Genomic DNA, 12,337 nt, shown 5'->3' with positions numbered 1-12,337 from the left:
GCACAGAACTTACCTGGAAATAGTCTGTAATGAATGATCCAAGTTCACTCTTCAGCAGCCGCCTGGAGAGAGAGAAACACTGTCAAGCAGTCCTTGATGCCACAGCTCCTGGAGTCCAGCTCACGGATGCACGATGAATTGGCGTGCTTGCCAGAGACACAGGGGCTGAGGCCAGGCCTGGGAAGGGAGTGTGCTTTCCTAGGCCCTAGGAATGCCCTACCCCCACCAAGGTTATTAAAGAATGGGGGGCGGGGGATGGGAATCCTAGAGGGACTTCTGCTCCTTCATTCCCTTTATGGGTAAAGCATCTCCGGAGGGCAGCCACAGGGGATCCTGTTTCTAATAGAGGTGGAGGCAGGCCAGGGCACCTTGCTTCACATGCAGCAAAAGATAAGGAAGGGGAATACCACAACTGTGTAATTAATGCCCCTATGTTTGCAGACTTCCTGGTTTAAAATGCATTTTACATTTTTCATACATTCTTCATCCAAGTATTGGAAAGTATGTGTGTGGGGGGAGCAATTATTATCCCTCAAGTCTAGATAAAGAAATTGAGGCACAGAGAGGTCTCCCAAATAAGTCAGTGGCAGAGTTAACATTCAAACTTTTTCTGCAAATTCAACATTCTTGCATAACTCTACCCTGTCTTGCCTCGAAAATTCATGGAAGAATATATTCAGGTATTATGATTTCAGTGGTCTAACTGCCCATCCCCGAGCAGCCGAACAGTCCTTGAGGGGAGAACGGGTCTATTTTATTTATCCAGCACCAACATTCATTCAGCTGCCGTTTATGTGCCAGTCATTGTTCCAGTACCAGGCATGCAGAAGAGAACAAGAACAGGCGAGGTTTCTGTTCTCTAAGAGCTTACATCTTTGCAGGGAGGGTTATGAAGAGCCAGTGGGTTAATCAATACACTCCCAAGATAAGTTCAAAGAGCCTTAACAGCTAAAAAAAAAAAAAAAAAAGAAAGAAAGATAATGAAAAATGGGGGTATTGGCACCAGACCTCCTTCTCCCTGTGACAAATCATGCAACCATCCCTACTGTTCTGTCTTTAATTTAATCCAAACAAGGTGAGGAAGCTGAAGCCAAGAATCCAGTGAGTTCCCTAGAGAAGAAAACCTTCAGAACGTCCAATGACTTTATTTACGCATCCCATCAGCCACAGTTACTAAGGAGCAAACATTCAAACTTCTGACCACACCAACTGGGTTTTAACTCCTCAAAACAACGCGTTCCCATGTGTCGGATAAACAGAAAGTTGTTACAGCAAGATGTCACAAGTGCAGAAGATAGACACAACAAGATTGGACCACAAGAAGAAGAACCATCCATGACCTAAACTTTTGTACCAGGAAGAACCCTGGAATGCTGAAAACCCACACTGAGCAAGGAAAATACCTTCTTTTTCCCAGGACTGAAGATGTGTCTGTGGTGGACACTGCATTTTGAGATCTAAGAGAACTGCATTTTCTGATCCAAGAGATCAGAAGGACACCCCACCCAGAGAACCTAAGGTTCACTAACATGTGGGCAGGTTTGACCAAGACAGGGAAGTCTTCGTCAGTCACCAGGCCAAGAGCAGGTGGGTCCTGGCTGGTCTTCGAGGCTAGAGGCATCTCTCAGACTGGACATGGAAATCAAGTAGGTGGTCCCAGGGGGAGGCCCTGGGACAGGAAGAGACAGGGAAGCTGCTTCTGGCTGCTGGCTCCCAACAAAGTCTTCACGGCCACCGGGAAGTCTCAAAAACACAGGTGAAGGAGGCAAGCTTCATCAAAAAGTGGGGGAAACAAGGCCTCACAGTCAGTTACTACTAACAGCTGCTCAAGCCTATCTTCAGGGCCCACGGTGTGGAGGGGTCAACACGGTTCTGAGGCTAAATTGCATGCTATGGAATTGGTGTCCCAAGGAAGCCACACTGGGAGAACGCTGTGCTCATGAAGATGCTTCAGATAAAAGCAAAAAAGAGAGTTCAGCGGTAGGAGTAGGCCTTCAAAGTCAAGAGCTATGGAAACCTCCTGGAGCACTGCAGGGGCGTAATCATTGTTAGCTGGGACTAGACGTGATTAAGCAGGTGATTATCGCCCAGGGATTTTCACAGTGGTACCCTGGGAGCATCGTGATGCTACCCAACTGAGGACCTCAAGGTCTCCTCCCCTGCCAGTGACAGGAATGGTACAGCACCCTGAGGTTACAGCCAGGGCTCCATCAAGCCATGGCCAACATCAGGGTTCTGCAGAGCATTACAGGAAGACAAAGCTCAAGATAGAAACCAGCTCATAAAGGCGCAGAGGCTATAGAGTGAACTTGTTCCAACTGCCAAGACAAAGGCCTAGCAAAAAAGGACTCAGAAGCTAGCAGTAGCCACCCCAGGGCAGCAAGACGCTGATGGATATGAATAAAGAAGCAGAATAGAAAGAGGTGCTCCCACCACACTGATAAGGGTGGTCCTCAGTTCTTTACTGAAGCGGGACCAGACACAGGTGTGGAAATCTGCTTTACATACATTAAACGTAATGGACTATAACCAGGTCTTGTAAGAGAACCGTGCAATTTTCCTTTTATCAAATCCCAAGTTCAAAACCCTCTCCACTAGGTATTTTTATTACAGAGTTAGCAGAACAGAATGGACCTTACCTGATCATTTAAATCAACATTCTACTGGCCTTGGTGGGTATATCAGCAAGCTATCTGTCCCTTACAAAATCCTGTCTTATTTCTGTCTGCACATGTTACTGGTTAGACAAGGTCAATGCATATATGTACAAGATTTTTGCTGCAATGAAATATAGGGATTAACATAAACTGCACCAATAAAGTGCTCATAAAAATTTGGTTCACTCATACAATGAAGTTCTAAGTAACAATTAAAAAAAACACAAAAGGAAATAAGTGTTCTTAGTAATGATACGAAGATGCCTACATTACATTAAGTTTTTTTAAAAAGTAAGTTGCAGAACAGTATGTATAATATGTGAAAAGAAAAGAGAAATATATATATATAGTTTTTTATTTACACAATATCAACAAATTCATTTGTCAAATCTGGTCTAACTTGCTGTTCTGTCATAACTATATGATTTGGTGTTCAAGTGGCCCTTTGAACTAAAATATACGGTACTTCGGGGCTTCCCGGGTGGCGCTAGTGGTAAAAGAACCTGCCTGCCAACGCAGGAGATATAAGAGACACGGGTTTGATCACTGAGTTGGAAAGATCCCCTGGAGGAGGGGACGGTAACCCACTCCAGTATTCTTGCCAGGAGAATCCCATGAACAGAGGAGCCTGGCACGTTACAGCCCATGGGGTCACACAGCTGGACAGGAATGAAGCGACTTAGCGTGTGCACACACACACACACACACACACACACACACAGAGTACCTTAATTTTTAAACACACAAAACACACATGCATTTTCAAAATTATCTGTAAATGCACTGGGTTGTGTCTTCTCCCCTGTATCTCCCCTAAAAGAAGGCTACAGAAGGTTGAAGCTGTTACTGGAAATTAAGTCGGGCAACAAAACACTTTGCTGGGGCTTCCCAGGTGGTTCAGTGGTAAAGAATCTTTCTGCAGTGCAGGAGTCACAGGAGACATGGGTTCAATCCCCGGGTCAGGAAGATCCCTTGGAGGAGGGCATGCAACCCACTTCAGTATTCCTGTCTGGAGAATCCCCATGGACAGAGGAGGCTACAGAAGGTTGAAGGGGATGGGGGTGGGAGGGGGGGTTCAGGATGAGGGACACATGTACACTCGTGGCTGATTCATGTAGATATATGGCAAAAACCACCACAGTACTGTAAAGTAATTAGCCTCCAATTAAAATAAATATATTAATAAAAAAAAAAGAAGGTTGAAGCTGTTACTAGAAATTAAGTCGGGCAACAAAACACTTGAGCAAACTTTATTCCTTGAAGTTGGGAGATGCAGTGCTATAGACACCAAATCACCTCATCAGACCCCAGTTTGTGGGCCTCATATAAAGTGTCAAGTAAGTATCCCCAGCTGCTTTTCCGTAAGTACTCCTTCTGTATGTATAAAGAAACTCTGGATGAAAAGCCAATAAACGACTACGATAAAAGTGATCTTTGGCAGGGAAGTAGGAACTGGGTTTCTGGAGTACAGGGAAGGGAGATTCCTTAGATATTTTAAATCTGGGAGTACACAGTGGACATGTCCTACTCAAACACTCTAAAAATGGTGGTTTCTAATTAACGATCGCCACCACCAAGGTTGCCAGCGGATGGCTCGAGGCTGGGAAGGAATTGTGGGAATGTGTTCCCACATCAAGAGCACAGTATCAGGAAGCAGACTGACCTCGGGGAACAGAAACCCACAAGGCCTGAGAGTCTGCCAGTGCAAACCCACCCCGGGGCGGTACCCCGAGATCGTAACTCAGAGAGCACGGGGTAAGGTGAGGTCAGAGCTTGCTGGCCCAGCTGACAGCAGTCAGCCGCTGCGTCCGTGTGGGATCCGCCGTCGATGTCTATACTCTGTGTGTGCTCCCCTTGCACTCGATTTACAAGGAAAGTGCCCTTCTGAAAAGCTCTACCCTGGCCTTGGCTGAAGTGAGGGAAAGGGATTTTCTGCCTCTCAGCCTTGAGGCGCCATCTCAAGGGGAACTTGGCAGTAACTTCTCCACCAAAACAGGAACAGGGGACTGACAGAGCATCGGGACCCCAGGAGTCCACCACGTCACAAGCATTTCCTGAAAACCTACTGTGTGTCAGACACGGTGTGAGGCACTAGGAGAGGAAGATAGGAGAGCTCGGACAATGACTCGGCCCCATCGGGACCACTCCCTCAGGAGACAGGGTACCATCTTGTCCCAAAATGGAAAGGATCAAGGCATTAGGGATGCACAGATCTAAATCCACAGAGGGATCACTCAGCCCTATAATCTTCCTCACTGTTTTCCAGTTCAGCTTGGAAAGTACAAGAAAGAAGAGAAAAGCAGAAAGACAGGATTAAAGAGCCTGTGTTTTGTGGTCCCCTCCATACAGAAGAGATGGAAAACCTGATTCCCAAAACCTTGGATGTGTGTTTCTCTTGGGCACAGAGGCACCAAAGTCAGCAGCCTCCCTTCCTCTTTTTCCATCCTTTTCTAGGGTTTCTTCCCAGGAAACAGGAAAGTGATTACATATTGGAGCAATTAATAATAATGAATAAAAAACCAATTGCTCCTAGGATGGAGCCTCACTTTTTTTTTCCCAATTAAAGTTTACTGAGCATTTATTAAGTGCCAGGCACCACTGTCAATAATGTACATGTGTTTCTGCATTTAAGCCTAAGACAAAACTGTTAGGTGGTAGTGATATTTCTGCTTTGTAGACACAAGAAACCAGAACCTCAGAAGTTACTGAGGAGGGTGTGCAGTGGGCTTAGGACAGAGAGGAGAAGAGTTTCACTAAGAGTGCAGTTTCATTAAGACCTGGGTCTGAACCCTGTGGTTAGCAATATCTTTTACAAGTTCACTGACAAGTTCATCCCTTGTACCTGTTTCCTCAACTGGAATTCGGGGGTAATCAAAGGATCCACTCCACAGAATTACTGCAAGGGTCAATTAGTTAACCTTGGAATGGTGAGTTTATAGAACACTGCCTGGCATACAGCAAAGCTTGGCAAGTGTCACCACCACCATCACCCCCATCACCATCACCCCCATCACCAGTGTCACCACCATCACTATCATCACCACCATCACCTCCATCACCAGTGTCACCCCCATCACTATCATCACCACCATCACCCCCATCACCAGTGTCACCATCATCACCTCCATCACCAATGTCACCACCATCACTATCATCACCACCATCACCCCCATCACCAGTGTCACCACCATCACTATCATCACCACCATCACCCCCATCACCAGTGTCACCACCATCACTATCATCACCACCATCACCCCCATCACCAGTGTCACCACCATCACCTCCATCACCAGTGTCACCACCATCACTATCATCACCACCATCACCCCCATCACCAGTGTCACCACCATCACCCCCATCACCAGTGTCACCCCCATCACTATCATCACCACCATCACTATCATCACCACCATCACCCCCATCACCAATGTCACCACCATCACTATCATCACCACCATCACCCCCATCACCAGTGTCACCACCATCACTATCATCACCACCATCACTATCATCACCACCATCACCCCCATCACTATCATCACCACCATCACCTCCATCACCAATGTCACCACCATCACTATCATCACCACCATCACCTCCATCACCAGTGTCACCACCATCACTATCATCACCACCATCGTTACAAGCCCCACCACCACCATCACCCCCATCACCATCACCTCCATCACCAGTGTCACCACCATCACTATCATCACCACCATCACCCCCATCACCAGTGTCACCACCATCACTATCATCACCACCATCACTATCATCACCACCATCACCCCCATCACTATCATCACCACCATCACCTCCATCACCAATGTCACCACCATCACTATCATCACCACCATCACCTCCATCACCAGTGTCACCACCATCACTATCATCACCACCATCACCCCCATCACCAGTGTCACCCCCATCACTATCATCACCACCATCACCCCCATCACCAGTGTCACCACCATCACTATCATCACCACCATCGTTACAAGCCCCACCACCACCATCACCCCCATCACCATCACCTCCATCACCACCATCGTTACAAGCCCCACCACCACCATCACCCCCATCACCATCACCTCCATCACCAGTGTCACCACCATCACTATCATCACCACCATCACCCCCATCACCATCACCCCCATCACCAGTGTCACCACCATCACTATCATCACCATCACCTCCATCACCAGTGTCACCCCCATCACTATCATCACCACCATCATCCCCATCACCAATGTCACCACCATCACTATCATCACCACCATAACCAACATCACTAACATCACCATCGTTACGGGCACCACCACCATGACCATCACCACCACGATCATTACTATCACCACCACAATCATCATTACCGCCACCACCAGCAGCAGCAGCCACTGAGCGAGAATGAGAAGGAAGTGGGGGCTTGAGAGCAATGGGAAGTGAATGTTTACGTGGGACTCAACCCAAAAGGGCCATCACAGGGAGAAATGGGGAACTGCTCACGCCCTGATCTGTGTTATCTCACCCCTCACCCTCCAGGCTGACCGGGTGAGACACCACCCCAGATGACAGGATTTCCTGCTATTACACAGGCCTGCCATCTCGCCCCACACCATCTTGTCAACTCAACTTCCCACTTCTGTGGGCCCGATGGTAAATGAGGCACAGAAGCTGGATTCTAGCCAGTTGAGAGGCAGAGGGATGACCGAATGGCAGGCAGGGCAGGAAGTAGCAGAAATGACGCAGAAAAACCACCTTCGATGTGAGCCACAGTCTCCCCTGAGCACAAGCCCCAAAGCAGCAAAATTCCAAAGGATGATGAAGCAGCTTAGAGAGAGGTGCCTCAGGGCTAAAGTCTAGCCAGCGTGACTGGGGAAACCGTCATCAGTTGTGTAGTATTTCTGTGCCACATGACAATGAGGGGCTGCCCCAGGCCCCTTGGCATTATCTGCCCAGATGCCCTCAGGGTCCAGGAACAGGGGGGACCTCACAGGATCCTGCCTGATCCTAAGCTGGTCAGTGCCTCTCCGATTTGATCATTAAATTCTCCCAAGATGACCCACCTCACATCTGCAACAGGGTGTGTTTCAAGGAGGCGGCATCTTTTAAGCAGGAACACCTGGAAACGACCTTTCCTCACAGGCCCCCATTCTATAGGGGCCGATCAGAGATCGTGTGCATGACTCAGATAAACGCTAGGACTCTCACACCTCTCTATACTCTGCACTGCCTGGGTGGCAGTGGGCACAGTGAAAAAGATGGAGAAAGCCAACAGCGAGCACTTCCAGAGCTATAAATCATGCCGCTTGTACTGTGCTAAGCAGTTGGCACAAAGCCTCCAGGAGCATTTAAGGTAGGAATTGACCCTTGTTTTGAAGACAAGAAGACTTGACACTCACAGCCTTGCCTGATGCCATACACACCGGCAGATCCCAACTCAAACAGAGGCCCACCTGAACATCAGCCAGTGGTACCCGCCCCCAAGCCCACAGGGGCAGGCAGATAAGGTGAGGAAGGGACATAGACGGGCACCAACAACGGGGCTGCAGCAAACTCTACGGGAACCAGCAGCCAGGTCTTGGTCCCACTGACCAGTTGACCAGCTCCAAGTCCAGCACTGCCCACTGTAAACTTTCCAGAGAGCCCTGGGTTTTCAGGGCAGATGTCCAGATGCTGTGCAGGCCAGCCACCACATGGGCTGGCCCTGAAAGTTTCTCATGAGCTCTTTCCCTCAAATTACTCTTCCTGCCCCCAAAGATAAGGCTCTTTCTCAACCAGAGCAGACACAAGGCGTCAGGCAGAGTGACCTGGGCCAGAAAGAGATCTTGCCTGAAGGCCTCTCAAACGAGGGTTCTCAGAAGGCAATGCTCCAACCATCTGATGATCTGTTCATGAACCTCTGTCTAGGGGCATCAGGCTTAAATCTGGACAAGGCCCATCACGCACCTCTTGGAGCCCACTTACTGTTTTTGGTTGTTGTTCTTAGTCTTCTGTTTGTTTTTAAAATTTTATTTACCTATATATTTATTTGGCTGCTGCAGGCAGGAGCTTTTGGTGCAACCCTGGGTTTAGTAGCTGCCACAAGCGGGAATGTGGGATCTTAGTTCCCCGACCAGGGATCAAACCCGCATCTCCTGCATTGGAAGGTGAATTCTTAACCACTGGATCACCAGGGAAGTCCCCCACTGACTGTTTGTTAAGGAACATGGGAGGCTCAGGTGCAAGTCTCAGGTCAGCTGCTAACTAGCTCTGCAAACTCTGGGCCAGTTATTCCACCTCTCTGTGCCTCTATTTCCTCATCTGTAAAAGGGAGATACAGCAGCACCCAGATCACAAGAGTGTGGTGAGTTTTACCAGAGTTAACACACAGAGCCTGGCATGCACTAAATAAATCTTCTACTAAAGTCTGCTATTATGTCATGGAATCTTGACTCAGACCGGTCCCCTCTGCCAGCCTGTGGGCTCCATCCGAGCTCTCCTCTCCTCCCCTCCCAGCTCTCGCTCCAGCTTCAGGTCCCAGTTGGGTCAACAGATTCCTCCCAGGGCTGGACCCAGCTAAGGCAGAGCTCCGCTTTGGGACTCAGGCAGCCAACTAACTCAGAACAAGGACGTTCAACTCTAACCTGTCGGAGATGGAGCTCAATTCTTGGAACCTCCTCTTTCCTTGAAAATCTCTGGGGTTTCCTTCACGACGCCTCCCTCCCAACAAGAACTGAAGCAGGGTGGTTGGAAAGAGAAGGAAAATGTGAGTTTCCTGCCTCAGGCCAGCTGCAGATAACTCATCTCTGGTTTCCGGAAACCTCCATCTGTGAGCATTTATTTCTACTGAGAAAAAAAAAAAAAAAATCTCCCCAGGAAGAAGGAGGGGTGAAAAGGTATGGAGAGATGGGTGGCAAGATTTTTCTCTCCTCACTTGCCCTTTCTACCTGACTCTCACCTGCCCCATCCTACAGATTTCAACAGGGTGCCTTCTCCCAGATCTAAGGGTGCCCACTCCCCACCTCGCACTTCCCCAGCACTCTGGATTCTCCCACCACCTGACTTAAAATATCGCTTGATAGCTGGTTGTTCAGTTTCTTCATCTTACTCTGTGGTACGTTCCCAAGAACAAGAACCACCCACCTCAACAGCTGCCCCAGAACCTGGCAGAAAGTCCACAAATATTCACCAATGAAATGAAGGAAAGCATCAATGACCCCTCTCTTTACGTGTACCCCCCCACCTCCAGCCAACCACAAACCGAAAGCACTTTTAAGAACCTACTTGCATAGGTTCCTATAAGAACCAGGACACATAAACAGTAGCTTTCTCACACTTTCCTAACTTTCTACAATTAGTGGACTAGTTACTGAAAAGAATGTTTTAGCAGGAGCATGCTTTCGTGTTTTAGTTTGGCCACTCTTGTTCCTGGGAAAGTTCATGAAACTCAAACCTCTAACCCAGACTTGTCCCCACTAATCAAAATGCAGCCACATTAGGATGGAGGCTGGAGGGGGGCGTTCAAAACCACACTGATGCCCCATAGAGAATTTAAACCAAGAACATACTCAGGTCCAGCCCATGCCAGGGCAGACAGAATTGCAGGTTGTGATAACAAGGGATTTCACTAGAATATGTCTATTCTGAGGGGTCATTTTCTAAGTCAGTTTCAACAGAAAATAATCTGATTCATGGTCTTCATATTGATAGACCACAAGCTCTGACTTTAATTTAGGGAAAACTTGCCACTTTACTGAGGTGGCCCCCTGATGCAAAGAGCTGATTCATTGGGAAAAAAAACAGAAGCTGGGAAAGATTGAGGGCAGAAGGAGAAGGGAGCTACAGAGGATGAGATGGTTGGATAGCATCACTGACTCAATGGACATGGGTTTGAGCTAACTCCAGGAGATCGTGAAAGACAAGGAAGCCTGGAGCACTGCAGTCCATGGGGTCGCAAAGAGTCGGACACGACTTAGCGACTGAACATCAATAATTCCTGACGAATTTGATCTTAAAAGTTCTGTGCATCCTTCTTTTGATCTAATGATCTATTGTAGAACCTAACCATCCTTAGTCCAGAGTTCTTCCGCAGAGCTACCCCAAAGTCTATCTGCCAATGTTTAAACTGGAGCTCATTTTTTAGACATGGAGACATGTCTTAGAAGAAAACACCAATTATTTGTAACAACTGCATTTCGGGACCCAATTATATAAAACTTACCTTTCTGGTGATCCTTTGCATTGGCTAATATTTATATGAATTCACGTTTCCCGAGGAACACACTAACTCCACAATTAGGACTGGCTGGGGTAACCTGGGGAAGCTGATTTAGGTTTTGACATTGGACTTGGATAATCCATCAAAGTTTATTACTGTTTGGCTGGAGTAGAATGAAGAACTGAGAGTCATTTCCTCTTGTTCTTTCCTCTGCAGAAAGGAGAAACAGCTGGCTCTCCTTGTAAGAACTTAGCCTCACCCTCACTCCCAGGCCAGCACATTCCTGAAGGAGCCTGGCCTGGATCTTTCTAGTTCAAAGTCAGCTCACCTCATCCAAACAATAAGAGAATTCATTATACAGTGCTGCTCATGAGGCGACTGGTCACACCGCCCTGTGCCTGCATGCAAGGTACTCAGCAAGCATTTATCACTTTATTATTGCTAAATTTTCACAATACGAATAATAATGGCTAACATCTACCTTTTTTAGACACAAGCTCTTGTACTAATGACACTTCTGGCATTATCTCAGACCTCCCAATCACTATGATTTTGATGTCATTATCCTTATGTCGTAAAACAAAGAACAGAGACTTGGATAAGCCATGGTCACATAGCTGGTCTAAAGCTGGTCACATAGCTACTCTCTGAAATTAAACAATTCTCTTGAGTCTGGCAGGGATCTTCCTGCATATAGAACTGTCCTAACTGATTGAATAATGGGGTTGAGATTAGCAGCCTTCTTTCCCTCCACATCTTCCTCCCTTATCCCTACTGCCTCTGCCCCTCATCCCACCTGGTGGGGCCTCAGTGCTGGTGAGGTGGCAGTTGCATTCTGCGAACAGGTCTTCTTAGAGAAAAAAAAAAGAGAAGAAAAACCAAAACCTGTCTATCTGAATGTAACCAGAGACTAGCACGCCTGTTTCGGTGCTTTAATTACTGAAATAAAGGCAGCTGTGTTTATTTCCATGTTGGCTCTTGCAGACAAGGGTTCACTTATTTAACTAGGGACAACCAGGTCATACAAAGTCTGGGATGCGTTTCATGTTCTCAGTTATCTCTGAGTGTCTGTGCTGGGAAAGCCCACATCCATTCTAATGACCAGCCTCAAGAAGGACAGAGGATAGATGGTCCAGAGCATGGTCATAGCAACTCTGGTTTTTGACAGCTCTGATGTATTCTGAGCTCAATTCACATCCGGGTAATTAGCTTCAAACCCCAACCATATGTGTTTCTCATCATCCTCAAAACAGACAGAGGAATATCCAACACCTAACACTAAACCCAGTACTGGAAAGGAGTGTTGGGGGAGTGTTGTGGTCCTCGGAGGATGTTAAGAATCAAAGCTCATGGTGATAGATGGGGCCTTAGAGGCCTCAGGAATGGAACCATGGCAGAAAGAAAGATCAAGACCATTGGCTTAACCCTTCTTCCAGCTAAAACCTCTCTTTCTGACACTATCATGCAGTGCAAAGAA

At 47.4% G+C, this 12,337-nt stretch overlaps 1 protein-coding gene across 8 annotated transcripts in view; it reads right to left on the bottom strand.

The window, feature by feature from the left end:
• Positions 1 to 12,337, bottom strand: part of PRR5L (proline rich 5 like) — a 77,228-nt gene that overhangs the window by 36,656 nt on the left and 28,235 nt on the right. For all 8 annotated transcript variants that reach the window (XR_006342342.1, XR_006342343.1, XM_043909469.1 and 5 more), the window contains one exon: positions 14 to 62. Coding sequence is in view for 6 of the 8 variants with exons in the window: in XM_043909469.1 (XP_043765404.1) it covers positions 14 to 62 (49 nt within the window). In the remaining 2 variants the exon portion in view is untranslated. The remainder of the gene's footprint in view (positions 1 to 13; positions 63 to 12,337) is intronic.

This window comes from Cervus elaphus, chromosome 1 (assembly GCF_910594005.1).
Source record: "Cervus elaphus chromosome 1, mCerEla1.1, whole genome shotgun sequence".
Lineage (NCBI taxonomy): Eukaryota > Metazoa > Chordata > Mammalia > Artiodactyla > Cervidae > Cervus > Cervus elaphus.
The sequence above is the reverse complement of the archived record's forward strand: the minus strand, read 5'-3'. Positions and strand labels throughout refer to the sequence as shown.